This window comes from Amyelois transitella, chromosome 9 (assembly GCF_032362555.1).
Source record: "Amyelois transitella isolate CPQ chromosome 9, ilAmyTran1.1, whole genome shotgun sequence".
Taxonomy (NCBI): Eukaryota; Metazoa; Arthropoda; class Insecta; order Lepidoptera; family Pyralidae; genus Amyelois; species Amyelois transitella.
The window spans coordinates 2,307,247-2,326,398 of record NC_083512.1 but is presented as its reverse complement, the minus strand read 5'-3'; the positions used below and the strand labels follow the sequence as shown (position 1 = coordinate 2,326,398).

The 19,152-nt window shown below is 37.4% G+C and overlaps 1 protein-coding gene across 3 annotated transcripts; it reads right to left on the bottom strand.

The window, feature by feature from the left end:
• Positions 1-1,812: 1,812 nt before the first annotated feature.
• Positions 1,813-6,667, bottom strand: LOC106129457 (uncharacterized). Of its 3 annotated transcripts, none has more exons than XM_060945833.1 (2): positions 6,061-6,667; positions 1,813-4,989 (listed from the first exon to the last, which is right to left on the bottom strand). In XM_060945833.1, exons 1-2 carry the CDS (start codon positions 6,167-6,169, stop codon positions 2,816-2,818), a joined length of 2,283 nt encoding a protein of 760 aa, XP_060801816.1. In that variant the 5' UTR covers positions 6,170-6,667; the 3' UTR covers positions 1,813-2,815. The 3 variants fall into 3 exon arrangements, 2 of the variants coding, with proteins under 2 accessions (XP_060801816.1, XP_013183476.2); XR_009656998.1 differs by having other exon boundaries at positions 4,866-4,989; positions 5,081-6,667; XM_013328022.2 differs by having other exon boundaries at positions 4,891-5,468.
• Between the last annotated feature and the right edge of the window lie 12,485 nt (positions 6,668-19,152).

The window sequence follows — 19,152 nt, the reverse complement described above, 5'->3', positions numbered from 1 at the left end:
AAAGAGCGTGGTGGTCGTATCGGTAAGGTTAAAATGCGTGATGCGCAGAAAGGCACAGGTTCAAATCCCATCTCGGCCACGTAACAATGTCTATTTTAAAAGTACTGTGCGTACATTAGTTTGAATACTAACCGACGCTGTTACGATGAGAGTAAAATTTCGTGAGGAAACCTGACTTACCCAATCCAGGATCCATGGTCAAAGGCGTACAATGTTGTAACACAAAAATTTCTCGAATTTTTGACCTTCGAAAAATATAACTTTTGAATGTTTCATTAGGGCTTCGTAGGTTTTGGGATCTTAGGCGGCAATGTGTCAGAGACCATTTTTAATTAATTTTACGTAAACCTGTGAATGCTCTCGATGTGTTCGAATGTGATGCTCTTACGGATACAGTCCTTCAAGACATCTATACTAATATTACCTATAAAGATGAAGAGTTTGTTTGTATTGTCTTGTGTTGAATAGACCATTTATCGAGGAAGGCTTTAAGTTATATAACATCACGCTGCAACTTTAAGGAGTGAAGAAATATTGGAAAATGTAAAAAAAACGGGGAAAATTATTCGTCCTTGACGGCTTCAATGATGCCCAAAATAACTATTCCACGCGGACGAAGTCGCGGGCACAGCTAGTGATTTGATATTCCTACTCCACGCGCTCCCACAAGTCTTTTTCGGGACAGAACCCCGTGGATATGAACTTGCGGGGCAGACAGTGCCAACAGTCTTGTAAATTCTGATAGGCCACATTCAGCTGTTTGGCTTACTGATAGAATTGAGATTCATATAAGGTTGCTACCCCGTCGCCTAAAAGAAGAATCCCAAGTTTATAAGCCCATCCCTTAGTCGCCTTTTACGACCTCCACCGGAAAGAGATGGAGTGGTCATATTCTTTTTTTCTATTGGTGCCGGGAACCACACAACACCAACTTGTTTATTTGTTAACATTCCATTTCCAAAAGAAAGTTCTTAATAAAATGGTTATCTATCTCACACTGCTGCTGTTTTATCTCGCAAAACCGTCATTACAAAACTACGTATCACCTCGGGATAACAACCGCACAGAATATAATCCTGGTACATAAGGATGTATCGCGCAAACTTCGAGCGCGTAGGATTTGTGTGGATTTCCCATTTATCCGTTTTTCACGGTTCCCGACTCCCACTGAGATAAACCGTTCGAGGTGAGCTTTAATATTTATCGTTTTCTTCTGAATGTAGGCCGTGATGAAGCGGAGCGGAGAAGTGTTTATCGACCATCGAGCAGTAAACTAAGGTTTAGAGAAACGAAACCAAACAAAATTTGGTTTCATTTGTTTTAGTTGGGTTTTACAATTATTCTTCCATCCATCTATATATGTATTTATATAAATATTATATATTTACCTATATGACTATATAAATTCACGTCTTAATCCCTTGCGGGGTAGACAAAGCCAGCAGAGTTGGAACGACTGACAGGCCACGCTCAGCTGCTCGGCCTAGCCCATCGCTTTTAAGTAGAATCCCAAGTTTTAAATTTGGTGCCGGGAACCACACGGCACCAAACTAAGAACAATCAAATAAATTAAGAAGCTTTCTGCGGAATTTCAAACCATAGTCAGTTTTTAAAAAAATATTTTGAAAATGTAAAGCGAAAGAAGTATGCAGAGATCATAAAAAACAAAAACTAGTCTCTGCCTACCCCTCCGGGGAAGTAGCGTGTCTTTATGTATGTATATAGTATACCAGAATACATTTTAATACGAAATCCCTGTGAGATTGAACCCTGAATAGTAGGTAGTACAGTATTAAAGTGCTATATGTGACTGTGTCTGGGAAAAGGGACCACTTTACCGGTATGGAGTTATTAATATCTCCTAAAACTAGGTAAAATTAGCTATTCAGTAAAAAAAGAATCGTTTTCCTAGGTGCAATAATTATTTTTTTATACATTTTTAAACATGCAGTAGGCAAAATGTACGAGTCGAGAAAATTGATTTTAAAGTTTATGCTCGTGAAAAATACACTTCTACTAGGAAGTTATGGAATGATTGGTATCAAGCTAATCTAGTATTATCAAAGATTAAATTCAGGCATCAATGGTCTCAATAACTATAATGATTTGGAAGGTAGTCAAGGAAGAACTTGCAGGAGTAGGAAAAAAATCAAGTATCTTAATTACTCATAATCTTAAGAAAATACCTTTTAAACAATGAATTATTAATTATGGTAATATATTTTAGGCAATAATAGAAGGGAAAAAATAAAAAAAGACCAGTATTTTCTATGTTTTTAATCGAAAATACTAACATTTCTATAAATCAGTTCTAATCAGTCTCATAAACAAAAATCAACTAAATAATATATATTTTTTAAGTTATATCACAAAATTAGCCAAAATATACTTTAGCACAGAGATCCAAACATAATTAACGATACTTAATGCAATATTTAGAGAAATTATCGTGTTTTAAGTTTAGTGGTTTGACGATCATTTTACTATGGAAGAATAATTAGGGTACCACTTGGGGGGCTTAGTAAAGTTTAGTGTCACAAGTAAAATAACTACTATTTAACATGTTTTTATAATAAAATATAACGTGTTGTCACTATGTTAAATAGTAAAGTAAATATTTTTCAACATTAAAGTAAGTTTCTTCTACATTTTATACATTTCTAAGGAAAAAATAATTAATATACTAAGTCAGGTACCACTTTGTCACTAAACTTTACTTGTTTACAAAAATAAAAAAATCACACACAACAACTTGTCAAATTAAAGTACTTACTATAATCAAAATAAATCACATTTTTTTACTTGGTAAATACAGTTAACTGGATTCAAGGCGCTCATCAAGTTCTCTTTTTTTACAAAAATATACATTACTCCTTTTTTGATTTCTGTGGCCCATTTCACCACAGTAGCCGCATTTGGGTGTTTTTCGTTTTTGGCTTTCCACTACTGTGAGCGCCGACGTCGACGGGGTGGCTGATTCAGTATCTATGAGCGGCATTTCGACGTCAAGTAACGGATCTTCTATAGCACTTATTGCAACGATTTTTATAGGTTCTGGACACAAGACATTTTGAGCCTCAGGGGAAACATAGACACGAATTTTTTGGAACAAATACTGTTGTCGCTCAAACGATAGCCTTGTAGGAGGTATTACAGTCGGACTAGCATTTTGTGTGAAATCACAAGTGGAATTAAAAACTGCGACGTTTTTAACATCTTGATCATCAAACTTTTTGGTGCAATGCAGGACTCCAGGATCATCAATAGACGCTTTGAAATGGTTGTAAGAGAGCAGCTGTGTCACGCTTTGCGGAGATTTCTTTTTAAAGAAATCGGCCCAATTGTATGAATGCACATTCATTATATCACCAGTTTCATTACCGACAAGAACTGCCGTAACTGTGTCTGAATTATGGCAAGCTGAAACGGCGCACTCCAACACATCTCTGGCTGTGTTTGAATTGGAAAGACGGAACTTTTTTTTAAATAGTCCGAAGTATAAATCCGGCGCGAATTTGGTATGTCCAACGGGCAAAAAAGAAAGTTGAAATGATTTATGTTTCCCCGTTAGTGTACGCCATAATGCGTACTGCATCATGAAGTTATTTTTATTTTGACCGCTACAATTATCAGCATGACAAATGACGTCTGTTTCACCCAGCCCAAAATTATTGAAAAAGTGGTCTAGGAGTGAGATTACGGTATTCGAACCTTTTCCAGTATTGCAAGCTTCTGGGATGATATATAACACAAATTGTTTTAGTGGCTCCGCGGCTATGCCAAACAAACCGATTTTATATCCCGCCAAAAAGTAAAGAGGTCCAACTTGCTGTGAGCTATGAGGCAAATGTACCTGTTGCGCAAAATCAAACGAGTAATGCATTTTTCCTGGCGATGAGCATGGCTGGTTTTGCCCTAGTTTCCGGTTTCCGAATACATCTGCTGACGTGTCAATCAATTGTTTGTAATAGGCACGTTCAGTTTGAACTAAATCTAAATGTTGGGACGATTTTTCAATCAATCCGCGCTTTTCATTTTCATCTAAGCCTTGCATTTTACCTAAAGCTGTAATATTTTCTTGGCATTTTGTACACAGGTCCGTTCGAGGCTTTTGAATGACAATATTTGGAGCATAGGTTTGCCATAATCTGTACCAAGTTCTTAAACTCACAGCATCTCTTTCGGACAATTTGCTCGCTTCTTGGTACTTATCATACACGTATCGTTTATTCATTGAACTGGGTAAAATATGTAAGTCAGGATTATGAAAACTTGGAACGCGGCCTGGCAAGACTAATGAATTTTGTTCTGAGAAAGATTTTTTGAATAATACAGCATCAATTGTTTGCTGGGCATTATTGGTTCTTATCAACGTGAAATTATGAGGAGAGGACACTGTTGCTAAATTTCCTTTAAGTACTTTGCTCTTAATATTTTTGTATCTTTTTTCCCCTAATGCATAAACAAACTGAAAAAAGTTCTTACAAACAGCTATGCCTTGAAAAAAAAAAGTTGTATGAGCTGCTTTCCTTACCTTTGTTTTGTTTTTGTTTGTTTTAAGAGTATTGGACCCTTGACGAGTTAGAGCATTAAGAGCACCCATAGTAAACAAATTTAAATGATTATGGCCTAGGTCGCATTTGGTATTCATTTCCTGTGATTCTAATCTGGACTGTAGCACAGCTTCACGGGGAAATTTTTCTTGGCATGACATAGCACAGCCGCAACCGTCGATAAATATCCGTTGTTCTTCATGGTTTTCCAATTGGTTGAGAAAATCGTCAGTATCAGAAAAAAAATTACGAGATGGGTCTTCTGGTACAACTAATTCAACGCCAGTTATTTCGCATCTATCATCGATAGGAGGCTCATGATTTTCTTCATCAGAATTTTTTTTTATGAATTTTAAATACTCCTGTTCAAAATTTCTTAAATCTATGTCTGTGCATTGACCGTAATCACACTCCAATTTTCCATGAGAAGCTCCATCTATAACAAAAAAAAAATTGGTGAAACACTATTGATATGAGACTACAAAATTTATTAAGTAACTATTACTTGAGCGTGAGACGTGACATACCTACACAAAAGTTACTTTAACTCCTCATCGCCAAACACTCTCGCCATGTTTCTTAAAACTCTTTGTTGTAAGTCACGTTTCCTTGCCTCTTCAGCGTTTACACGAGTATTGCTATCAGTAACAACAGGCTGAGAAGACACTTCATCGTGAATTTTTTTTATATCATTGAAAATTATGGCAAAAGCACTAATGCGGTGTTTTTCAGGCAAACGCTCCAACTCATATAAAATTATTCTGGCTACATCTTCGTTTCGAGGATCTGAAATGCACTGACCGGGATAGTTATTTATTTGGGGTAAGTCCCGAGTGGAATAAACAATCTCATTTTTTGAGCACGTACTGGAAAACCTTATTTCAGTTTCCCGTGTTTGAGTGCCTTTATGTTGTGCTGTAACAAAAAAAAAACTATTTTTTACTTAAAATAGGATTGCTAAGCACGCTGGAAGGAGTTTTCCTACACTGGCACTCCCGCGCCAAATCATAAAAGCTTTGACAACGACGCCGCTAGTGCCACCACGTGACCTTCAAAGCGCGCGAGCCGCTCGAGTAGGTTTTGAATAGGCGCACCAAAAATAAATCTATATACCCTACCTACTTAACAACGTGTTTAATATGCCTAAAACAGTACCTATAAACGATTATATCATCGAAATATCGGGCTATTAAATAATAAATAGATAAACTTATTACCGTTCAGTTTGTCAGCAACGTAAAAAACTAATAAGTATTTTACTCTGCGCATTTAAGTTCACCGCGCATAAACCATTGCGACGCTAATATTTTACTATAATGACACAGAGAGACAGACAGACGTGGAGGGCGACTCCAATTTATACCTACTATGTATTGATTGTGATAATTTTTTGTTTAAAGTATGTTAAATACCTACCTAAACAGATGGAGTATTATTATTACTGTCTCTTGGTATACCTGCCTTGGTATAATCACCTATTTTTATGAAATGAAATGATTTAACTTACCTTTTGGTTTCGTCGTCGATGTCTGTGCTGAATGTGAAGCTGTTGTTTGTAGTGTTTGCTGCTGATCGCCATCATATTCAGTAAACAAAATTTGAGTATCGTCTTCCATGATGAAATGTGACGTTATAAACTTGGTACTTAAACACAATGTATATTCGCAGCTCGCATAGATAAAAATCACGATGTTTTACGGCGCGTGGCAATGCTCAACTAACATGTGCGTACGAGTACGCGCCGGCCAGCTAACTGAGTGAGCGACGCGCGCGCCGCGCCACGCTTACCGCCCAATCTTCGCCCCCCGCCCCCCTTATCCTACCCTCAACTTATTATTTCACTTCCCTGCATAACAGCGATCGAAATAAATCAAAATATTTCGCCTGTAAAATATTACCTTAAAGTGGTACCCTTGGTACTAAACTTCGTGACCTATTAGGATATTGAAATATTGTAATTATACAGGTATTATTTTACACAAAATGATATTTAAGGTATTAATAACCGATTAGTAACAAAAATCCATTTTACATATTTTCGGCAAATTTTGTAAAAATGCATATAACTCGGAAACTAGAATCGTCAAAGTGGTCCCTTTTACTAGACACAGTCACATATATTTACACTAAGAAAACCTTACCAAGTAAACTATTTATTTACTCAGCTCTCGGCATTTCAAAGTAGTTTCAGAAAAAGCATAGGTTTTCTGTCCCTTTGCAAACGGTAGCCAGATAAAACTATTTTTCCTATTGCGGCCAGCCAACGTTCGTATTCAAAAGGTACGTTATATATGTATGTGTGTATGTATGTATGCGGTTGACCGCTCTTATAAAACTTTCACAGTATGTGGCCGTACAGTTGTGGCATTAAGGTAAGCAGAAAGGCAATTTAGCTAGCTTTTGACTTGACCATAATTTAACTATTGTGTTATTAACTTATTTTTTAAAAAGGAGATTCCAAATCCGACTGTATATTTCTGACTTAAAAAAGAGGTTATCTGACTTAAAAATTAGATTAGAGGCTAAGAATGAACGTTTTATTTGTATATTTATAACATAATATTTAATCACTTCTATATTCCTGCGGGGTAGAAAGGGCCAACAATCATCAAAAGACTGAAAGGCGCCGCTCAGCTGCTCGGCTCAATGATAGAATTGAGATCCACGTAGTGACAGGTTGCTGGCCCATCGCCTAAAAGAGGAATCCCAAAGTATATAAGTCTATCCCTTAGTCGCTTAAGTCGTACGTTTATTTTTGCTTGAAATAATATACTCTTGTACAACGATTATTCCTCAAGTTCATTATGCAAACATGGATAAATTGAAGAAACTTGACCGTACAGTATAAAAATTAGCCAACTGATTTAAATCAAGACAGTCAACTACCAAAACTACTAAATATATAGACACGACGAGACAAAACACACACTTTAATAGTTAAACATAAAAGACCTTAGCCAATCAAACCAAGTTCTTTACCATCATACCAAGTTCATACCAATGCCGTGTGGTTCCCGGCACCGATAAAAAAATAGGACCACTCCATCTCGTTCTCATGGATGTTGTAAAAGGCGACTAAGGGATAGGCTTATAAACTTGGGATTCTTCTTTAAGGCGACGGGCTATCAATCTGTCACTATTTGGATCTCAATTCTAACATTAAGCCAAATAGCTCAATGTGTCCTATCAGTTTTTTCTAGACCTGGCTGCTGACTCTGTCTACCACGCAAGGGATATAGACGTGATTATATGTATGTAGTATAAGGGTTAAAACTTTTTACTTCGAGAAAAAAACACTTGTTCTAAGAATCATTTATAAAAAAAGAGTTCGAATTTCTTCAAGATTAGTATAAATCCAGTCAAACATTCAATATGATAATCCAAAATTCAAAACCGACATGCATTCAGGTTGTTCAGTCGACTGGAATCTAGCGCTAGGTAAGCTGAGATTCAGTATTCATGTCAATGCTTTCTTTAAGGCTCAGCTCTCCTTTAGAATTCTACTGCTAACTGAGGCTTCGATGTACAGGAAATTGTTTGCAGAGACTATGCTTCAAAAAGGGTTCTCATAGTATATGAACGAAGCGGTGGATTTGTATAATAGGTTTATAAGTATAAAAAAAAAATAGAAGTGCTTTCAGAACTATTTCTAACATAAGATTAAATGAGATTTCGGTAGAACGTCCTAACTACTGAAATATTATTAAATACATTGAAGAACTCCAGTTATTTTTATATAAGAAAATGTTTGAATAGTTATTGCTTAAGTTAAGAATTGACTTAGTGTAACTGAATACAGGCGACAATACAACAAACCATATAACTCGATCAGCTTAGTACGTAATCTGCAATCATTTTATTTACATACAGAGTGCGGCATACTCTTTAAATCGAGATTTACACTCACAATTTATTAATTTTTTCAGTGAAACTGTATAAAGCTTGGTCTCCACATTTATCTCTTCTCTGCACAGAGGCTTCGCGCCATCGGTTTTATGGACATTGACTATGGATACGACTCAATTAGAATAAACAGCTTTTATTTGTGTTAGTGTAATTCTCGTATTGGTTTTACATAGTAAATGTTGTGTAAAATAAGCCTTTGTCTTTTTAACTTGAAACGGAAAGAAGATAGTGGTTACTTGGGGATTTTTACTTATTTTTTTTTCTACATGTTCTTATAATACAACCTAAGAGTTTCTATTCACTGGGGAAATCATGTATTCGTGTGACGTATAAGTTAATTGCGTGCTATATTGTTTTGTAGTTACTGGTTTATGTGATCTGCCCCGTTGTTTGTATGCCGTTTTAATCGCGTGAAAAACTATTGCTATTTCGTTTTTTATTATGACGTGAAACGGGACAGCGTTAGTTTAACATTAATCAATAAATTATGATCTTACTCCAAATCTCAAGATTACTTAATTGTAAGATGCCGTGTGGTTCCCGGCACAATAAAAAAGAATAGGATAACTCCATCTCATGATCTGGATGTCGTAAAATGCGACTAAGGAATAGGCTTATAAACTTGGGATTCCTCTTTTAGGCAAACGGCCAGCAACCTGTCCCTATTTAAATCTCAATTCTATCATCAAGCCAAAAAGCTGAACGTGGCCTATCAGTCTTTTCAGGACTGTTCGCTCTGTCTACACCGCAAAGGATATAGACGTGACTATATGTATGTTATTAACAATACGTAATATAACTTACATTAAAAATGACTTTCAAGTATACCTAAATGCAATACTTCGAAGGGTCGACATTTTCAAAAGAAACATATTTTGATACATATTCAAGTGAAGGCTAAGTGGTTTTGACATGGGTCACCATAATAACAGGATCGTATGGGACTATCGACAGGATGTGTGAAATGCATTATAACGACAATTTCTTCTAAAGCCATGAGTGTAAAAAGAAACTCCGTAGTCACTTTTCACTCCTTAAAATATATTTCCCTTGCTTTTGTATGTGATAGTACTTCACACCTTAGAATAAGTATATAACACTTGCTTTTGTATGTGATAGAATTTCACTCCTTAGAATAAGTATATAACACTTGCTTTTGTATGTGACTTTTATGCGCCGAACTTAATTTATTAAATTATTATTTTAATGGATACAAAATAATAAGATTTAATTATGATTTTTAGAAATTTTACTGTGAAACTGTAAACAAAGCGACGTAAAATCTTAGTTTTGAAGTTATTCTTAAAAACATTGCTTAAATGCCGTGTGGTTTCAGACACTTAAGAATAGTACCACTCCGTGTCTTTCCCATGGATGTCGTAAAAGGCGAGTAACTAACTTATAAACTTCGGAGTCCTCTTGTAGGCGATGGGCTCAAAACCTGTCATTATTTGAATCTCAATTCCGTCATAAAGCCTTACAGCTGAACGCGGCCTTTCAGTTGCAAGACTGTTGGCTTCGTTTACCTCATGAGGGATATAGACGTGACTATAATGTTTGTAAAGGGTCAGGTCAAGAGTACCCGAAACCGCCGAGCTTGCTAGAAGATGAGTTATGAATGTGGATGAAGCGAAGGAAGTTTGCAGAGATCGTGGCAAGTGGAAAGATATAGTCTCTGCCTACCCCTCCTGGAAAAAGGCGTGATTTTATGTATGTGTGTAAGTAAGTATGTAAATATCAATCCTTTTTTGTACAACTACAAAAATCATTAAATCCAGTATTGTTACACTGTCCACTCAAACGTGCCCACGAACACTTAATAACCAATAATCCACACTTTTAAAGTTACTTAGTATTAGTCCATCAAACACACATTTTGAAAAAAAAAATACAGCGCAAACAATATGACTTATGGGTTCCCGCTAAAAAGAAGAATACCTATCTAAGTAAGTAAGTAAATGCTTTATTGTTCACTAAAGGAGTCATTACTGACATAAAACAGTAGTACAGTACAAAGTAGTAGTACCGTGTGGTTCCCGGCACCAATACAAAAACGAATAGGACCATTCCATCTCTTTCCCATGGATGTCGTAAAAGGCGACTAAGGTATAGGCTTACAAACTTGGGATCCTTTTATAGGCGATGGGCTAGCAACCTGTCACTATTTGAATCTCAATTCTATCATTAAGCCAAATAGCTGAGCGTGGCCATCCAGTCTTTTTAAGGCTGTTGACTCTGTCTACCTCGCTAGGGATATAGACGTGATCATATGTATGTATGTACAGTACAAAGACTTACACGCTATCTCCCACAAGAATCCACATAAAACAAGGATGGTCCACATAAATCTGAATTGGCTTATCTCTCTTCGACTCCCACTAACAAACAACATCGCGCGTTAACATAAGGTCAACTTCCGGCAATAAAGTCGACGACTAGTTAACGGGCGGTTAACCGTTAGTTGTTAACCGTTTACGATGTCACAACCCTATCGCGTAACCTTGATCGCGGTTATAAACAATTTAATGGGCGCTTAAATTTATAGCCGTCACTACTTGTGTTTGAGGCTTGTCAATAACAGCGTTTATTGCCGCTCCACTGTTATAATTTATAATAATAAGATATCGATAACAAGTGGTTTCATTAATACAATATTCATAATATTTATATTTTTGTTTGTCCTCTCTCACGATATATATATATATATATATATATATATAATATAAATATATGTAATCTTATAAAGCTGAAGAGTTTGTTTGAACGCGCTAATATCAGGAACTACTGGTTCGAATTAAAAAATCTTTTTGTGTTGAATAGTATGTCGGCTATAAAACATAACACAAAGAGCCATATATGTCGGCACGATCACTTCTTATAGGAGCATGGATCTGGGTAACATCTGGGTAACTAGCCATGGAATCTGCCGCTTTTGTAAGGCTTTGGTAGAAGGGAAGGAAGGCCGAAGAAAATCTAGCTTAATCAACATTAAGCTAGATTTTCTAGAAGGCGAAGGACGATTTAAAAATCTTAATATGAATGTAAGGATTTGAACAAAGGAATATACAGTCATCTGCAAAAGTCCACACAATGTTTACTTTGTCATAGCACTACCTGTGCCCGCGACTTCGTCCGCGTGGATTAGTTATTTCGGGCTTCAATGATCAAGAATGAATTTTCCCCGTTTTCATCACATTTTCCATTATTTCTTCGCTCCTTATAGTTGCAGCGTGATGATAAATAGCCTAAAACCTTCCTCGATAAATGGTCTATTCGACACAAAAAGAATTTTTTAATTCGAACCAGTAGTTCCTGAGATTAGCACGTTCAAACAAACAAACTCTTCAGCATTATAATATTAGTATAGATTCTCTTCTCTCTCATTTTATTCTCCGCGACAGGTCCTGCTTGCACCGCTACAGCGCCGGCTACATATAATTTTTATTAACTGTATTTATTACCTATCTTTATATGTCATTGGTTTTTCCATACCATTATTTATTTATTTATTCTTTATTGTAACAATTACAATTTGTAAAGTACAATAGGCGGACGGATTAGTTCATATTGCGTTCAGTACATCAGACGCTTTGAAAAAAGGATATTTAGACCACCATATTTTTAGTAAATTTCTGTCGCCTTGCATATTTTTTGATGCAATATGTACCTACATTAATCTTTTTAATAATTCATCTATTTAATTTAAGAACTTTTTATCTATTTAACATTTATTCAACATTTATCTACCTATTTAATTTAACAACCGCGCTCTACATGTATCACGTCTTTATCCCTTACGGTATAGACAGAGTTAAATCTCATAGACTGAAAAGTTCAGCTATTGAAATTCAAATAGTGACAGGTTGCTAACCCATTGCCTCAAAGAAAAATCCAAAGTTTAATAGCCTTTCCCGTAATCGACTTTTACAATCTGAATCGGAAGACAAGCAGCTGGTACACACTATGTTTTCTCTTCCCATTCCCATTGGCATGAATCTGAAAAACCCAAAATCGAACCTCTTTTAACTAAACTCGCCTACAACAAATTCACATTCCTCTCATAACACAGAAACTAGACAAGGCGGCAAACATTTCAGCTGAATAAAATTTTATAAGCAAGTCCTGTGAGTAATGGCGCTCGGGGCGCGGAGAGTCTACCAAGTGTCAACTCGCATTAGTTTTGAGACGGCGCGAGAGTGCTGTCCTCACCTACCATGTGTGAGACACACGGTTGTTTATTTGTCTTTTGATATTACATTAATATCTACATACATATAATCACGTCTATAAAAAAAAAACAAAGACAAACTTTAAAAATCTCCAAGCATCAAAATTCACACGCATCAGCTTAATGAGCTGCTAGTGTGTTTAAAGTATATAATAATATCTAATAACAATATACCTTGCGGGGTAGACAGAGCCAACAACCTTGCAAAAACTGATAGGCCACGTTCAGCTATTTGGCTTTTAAATAGAATTGAGATTCAAATAGTGACAGGTTGCTAGCCAAATTGCCTAAAAGAAGAATCCCAAGTTTATAAACCTACCCCTTAGTCGCCTTTTACGACACCCATGGGAGAGACATGGAGTGGTCCTGTTCTTTTTTCTATTGGTGCCGGGAACCACTCGGCACTACTTTTGATCTTTCTTACGTCTTTATCTCTAACACATCACGCTGCAACTATAAGGAGCGAAGAAATAATGGAAAATGTGAAAAAAAAAAACAGGATAAATAATTCATCCTTGAGGGCTTCAATGATGCCCAATATAACTATTCCATGCGGACGAAGTCGCGGGCACAGCTAGTATGAAAATAAAGGTTGTTTTCTCATGCTCATCCTCATAACTTGGCTTTGTGGGACGCAAAACCATGAAATAGAACTTCATAGTGAAACCCTGAGTTTCAATAACATACTTTAACTTGGCTTTGTGGGACGCAAAACCATGAAAAAGAACTTCATAGTGAAACCCTGAGTTTCAATAACATACTTTAACCTGTTTCTGTGGTTTTAATATCACATAGACCATATTCTCTCTTAGGAAATGTTTTTGTTTATTAAATTAAATAATGATATACGGTCTTTTGTACATAATATAATTTTATGTAAAACTAGCTGTGCCTGCGACTTCGTTCGCGTGGAATAGTTATTTTGGGCATCATTGAAGCCCTCAAGGATGCTCCTTCCCCGATTTTTTTCACATTTTCCATTATTTCTTCGCTCCTAATAGTTTCAATAATCTTTCAAATTGAACCAGTAGTTCTTGAGATTAGCAAACAAATTCAAACAAACAAACAAACTCTTCAGTTTTATAATATTAGTATAGATAAATCTAAGTGCCTATGTAAACTAAAAAATATATTCTAATAACAAAAATATGTACCTACAACTTACAAAAGAAAAATAAATGAAAATAAAGTTGAAACGCCTGTGCAATACTATCTTACCGTCTTCGGGTCTTCCCATACTCCCTTAGGGGAGTCGGAGTAGTCAATGGCATCATCGCTGCCTACGCCTGTAGGCATGTCGATGGGGCGGCCGTGACGGCCTGGGTCTTCACGTCTTCATACACTGGGAGTTCCCATCGGCGGCGGCGTCTTCACTGGTCGACGACTTCTGCTGCAAGGCAGCGAGGGGAGAGTTTCACCCGACGGCCCGGAGGGCGGGCGTGGAGCGGCGCGATGCCGCGCAGGTGGCTGTGTGATGACGCGTCCGCCCTCTCGAATATCTAGGTCTCCAACTTCAGGTCCCTGAGGATCGTCGAGTTCCTCACGTAGCGCGGGGCTCCGACGACTCCTCTGAGACTTTGGTTCTCTTGGGCTCTGAGTCTTCTTCTGTTGGTCTCAGAGCTGAATGCGTACCACGCTGGGGCCGCGTACGTGAGGCAGGATATGACGTACGTTTGGTAGATCCCGAGCTTCGTCCTCAGGGGGAGGCTGGAGGAGAGAACTGCGTGAAGTCTCCCCCTGGCTGCCTTGGTCATGAAGCTTGCGCTCACCTCCTGCCCCTTTTATAACCTGCCGCCGCTAGCCGCGTCGAGCGCGGCAACCGTTATGCAAAAATAATCCTTATAGCATAATTCAGTATTTACGCGCGATGGTTTGTTAGGGTTATTTAATGTGTAGCGGGAGCGATGATTCGGCTCGACCGCCACCAAAGGGAAGATCTTCCGCCAAGCTAGGTGTTATGCCTGGGGAACCGCGGCTCCGACGATGTCGTGTCGGAGGTTGTATATATAGCTCCAATCCGTGAAATCTTTGAAATCGCGTCTTAGATTCTTCGCTGCTATTGGTTGAGCGCGTCAATTTGCGATGATTGACAGTTGTTGTGTGATTTGATGTTGCGGCGAGTGGCGTAGAGATGTCGCCACAGTACTCCCCCCCCCAAGACCGGAGGTCTGAAGTCTTGATCTTGCTATGCAATCTGTGCTTCAGTAGCTTGCAAGTGCCAGTTGTCTTCCAGTGAGTCGGAAGTTACTCGAAGTCCTAGTGTGTCAGGAATGAGCCGTTGCGTTGCTCGTAGTCTGCGGTGAGTCGAGACAGTAGAGAGCGAAGTCGACTTGTTGGCGCCGGTAGATATCGTGCAGAGCTGCCACGCTGGAGAGAAGAGCGGCCGTCGAAGAGATCCAGGCGTGGGCTGCGGTAGATGCGTCGGTCGCTGAAGTCGATGAGAGTGCGGGTGGAGACAGGACCAGGAAGCTCGGTGAGTCGGCTGCGATGGACCTGCTGCGATACCCAGTTGCTGGCTTGCTGTGAGACTGCTTGCAGAGTGATGATGGTAAGGATTGGAGTTGATGAAGAAGAAGGTTGCTTCCCATCACGTCGGGGTCACCAATGTAGCGGGAGCGATGATTCGGCTCGACCGCCACCAAAGGGAAGATCTTCCGCCAGGCTAGGTGTTATGTCTGGGGAACCGCGGCTCCGACGATGTCGTGTCGGAGGTTGTATATATAGCTCCAATCCGTGAAATCTTTGAAATCGCGTCTTAGATTCTTCGCTGCTATTGTTTGAGCGCGTCAATTTCTTCGCAATGATTGACAGTTGTTGTGTGATTTGATGTTGCGGCGAGTGGCTAAGAGATGTCGCCACACATGTATAAGTTTGGTGTTTCTATACCGATTTCGATGATTCTTTTTTTATTGAATAGGAACTTATATAAATTTTTAAGAATAACGAATGAGTGTGAGTGTTATTGGTATTATAAACATCAGAGTAAAAGAAACATAATCAGAAATCTCCGAACTGCTAAGCTATTAGGAATTACACGTGTTATTGTGAGTCAACCATAGAAGATAGACTTATGCTGTCTTGGGATATTTTTTTAATAATTTTATGTAGAATATTTCCGTAGTACATGGTTTCGCTGTATCTTTAACCATTAAGGGTGCACACGCGACGGAAGCTTAAAAAATCAAGTAATTTCTCCCGTTTTCCCACTATTTCCTTTCACTGCTCTGCTCCTAGTGATTGTAGCGTAATGAAAAGTATACTATAACCTGCTCAGGAGTATGAAGAATAACTGTACCAAGTTTCGTTAAAATCCGTCAAGTAGTTTTTGTTTCTATAAAGAACATACAGACAGACAGACAGACAAAAATTTTACTGATTGCATATTTGGCATCAGTATCGATCACTTATCACCCCCTGATAGTTATTTGAAAATATATTCCATGTACAGAATTGACCTCTCTACAGATTTATTATAAGTATAGATAAAGGGTATTCTATATATCCATCTATACCTGGATAAACAGTCAGTAATATTGACGAGGCATAAATCTTATCGTACCTCCCTCACTATGAAATAGACATATCCGTTAGAATCCATGATGAAGAACATAATTTATTTTGAAACAACAATACAAGGCCTAATTAAACTCACACCAAAGAAGGAAAATAAATATATCAAGTAAATAGTTTAATCTCCCGCACCGTGTGTATAAAGTGAAGTCATACTCATGTGACTAATGATTCAGAAAACTGAATTCCCGCGTTGTTGGCCGACTTTACCCCACTTTTTCTATTATGGCAACACCGATAAGTTTCGTGGCCATCGCCTATATGTTAAAGTTAAATTCGTTTTTCGGCCACGTGGGAAATCGCACTTGATATTGTTAAATATTTAGCTGATACGGTTTTGTTTGTTGCACTGATAGTTATTTATTGGCTAGTTTTATATAGAAGCAATAAACATTTTAATATATTCTAAATCTTGCTCAAATATGTAGGTATAGTCTAACGAAGAACTAAATATCCTTTCATGTGCTAAAAAAAACAACGTCAAAATAAGATGCATTCTTATTTTGAAATTTCAGTGACAACAATTTGCAAGATAATATTAATGTAACGAAATTCACAGCGTAAATGTTAGAATTTATGCGTTTTTGTGTTTTATGTGCGCCGTGCTATCTTGAGCTTGGAAATTCGCTTGGTTTTATTTTATTCCAGCCTCGTGTCTGCTAGGAACGCAAACTTCTTCAGTGTCAAAGTGAGCGAAAATATCTTGTTAACGTTGTTTTTACTCTTATTAAATTTATATTAAAAGAATTCTATGAAAGAGCAAATATTCACGGTGTTCTCTAAAAATCTTACTGTCGACGGTTAGAATCATTGCCAGCATACGAATTGCTCATTTATATAATTTGTATACTAGTCTTTAGAAAAATTGAAAACGTTTATGAATGCAAAAACAGTAAAATTAAAAAATCTTCTCTTATCCATTCCGCTGACTTGTGAACTCGGCGCTATCAAAACTCGGCAATATATCACACACCCTTTTGTTTTGAAACATATCCCAAATCCGGAACCGAGCGCGTATATCGCTAAATTCAATTAAGTTTGTAATGACGCCGCAAGTTATAAGCGAGTTGATTTTTTTTTAGAAACCATCTCTCACTCAGCGGCTTTATTCACGACATATATGTATATATATATTTATATATATAATACTTAAAATAAGTTTAGTATTTTTCATTACTTCGCGTCTCATCAAACCATGACATTGGCAGAAGCATCGAAAGTCCGGTGGAAGCCTTAGTATAGAAAAGAAAGAAAGAAGTCGAGTATTTATTTTCTTTTTTTAACTAAGGTTAACGGAATAGATAAAATAAAATATAGTTTATTTTTCAATATTTCATGAAGAGAAGTATTGATGCAGCAGAAAAAAAATATTTTTTTTTTAATTTAAAAACAGTTCCGCTCTCAGTCGGTCTCTTGCACTCGACGCGAGAGGTAGTGCACCTCGCGTGCCCCCTGAACATAAATCGAACCCGTTAAATCAGGCCGGCCATTCTCACGGGGATATTGTTACCCTTTCATATTAACTTCAAGAATAACAAATAAAGCAGTTGATTTTAAATTTACGTCTTAGGATGGGGTAAATTAACATTTCAGATTTTGCAGAAAGAAGGTAGAATGAAAAAACTCTCCTCTTCATTCTAAAATGTAATAAATATAAATATGTATATACAGGACATATTACACATATTGAGTTAGCCTCGAAGTAAGTTCGAGACTTGTGTTACGCTTACGAGATACTAACTCAACGATACTATATTTTATAATACATACTTATATAGATAAACATCCAAGACACAGGCCAATCAGAAAAAGTTATTTTCTCATCATGCCCTGGCCGGGATTCAAACCCGGGACTTCCGGTGTCACAGACAAGCGTACTACCGCTGCGCCACAGAGGCCGTCTAAATAATACATACTTCAAATTAATCAAGCTCTTCTTCCGGAGGCGTAGGTAAGGGATAAGCTAAGTGAATAAGGGTATATGACGATATCATCTTCCACGTCTTCTGAACGAATTAAACTGTCATTTTGTCATACAACACACACACTTATATCTTTATCTACTCGTATTGTAGGGAATTTGACCACTTTACAATACACTACATACTTTATCTGTGGATGTCGACAAGACGACCAAGGGATAGGCTTATAAACTTGGGATTCCTCTTGTAGGCGATGAGCTGGCAACCTGTCACTATTTGAATCTCAATTCCATCATACAACTGAACGTGGCCTTTCAGTCTTTTCAACTGTTGGCTCTGTCTACCCGGCAAGGGATATATACGTGACTATATGTATGTATTATAGACTACTAGACAGCGCATTAGTGGCAAGACTTACAGGTAACATTTGACACACTAGGCTTCCTATTTATCGTGATGTCACAAGTAGGTATCACCCCTAAAAATATCAAAACCCTGTTAGCGCCCGCCCCCGGAAACAGCGCGATTTGGGGCTATTTATAATACTGCCAGATATTTTTATGGGGGCCAAGAGTTTGCGCATAAATCTTCGTTTGCGTCTATTATGGCAACATTATTTCACGTTAGAGCATAATCTGTATGTTTATTTCGGGTGTTATTGTTTTATATTATAGTTAATGTTTAATTTTGTTAAATAATTATAAGTAATTTAGCATACTGACGGTTTCAATGGTTAATTATAAGTAATTTAGGAGACCGGCGGTTTTATTGGTTACAAAGTTTAATATCTGTCGACATATTTTCACTTGAAATTCATTTATTTTTATTTACACATACATACATATAATCACGTATATGGTCTTCGAGAGACTAATAGGCCATGTTCAGCTGTTGATAGAATTGAAATTCAATTAGTGGCAGGTCGTCCACAACCAATTGCCTTAAAGAAGAATCCCAAGTTTACAAGCTTATC

Bases quoted from the DNA above. Each gene is read 5' to 3' on its own strand.
- LOC106129457 (XM_060945833.1), bottom strand. From the start codon at position 6,169: ATGGAAGACGATACTCAAATTTTGTTTACTGAATATGATGGCGATCAG. The intron at 4,990-6,060 runs GTAAGTTAAATC...TTTTTGTTATAG, and splicing joins ATCGACGACGAAACCAAAAG to ATGGAGCTTCTCATGGAAAA.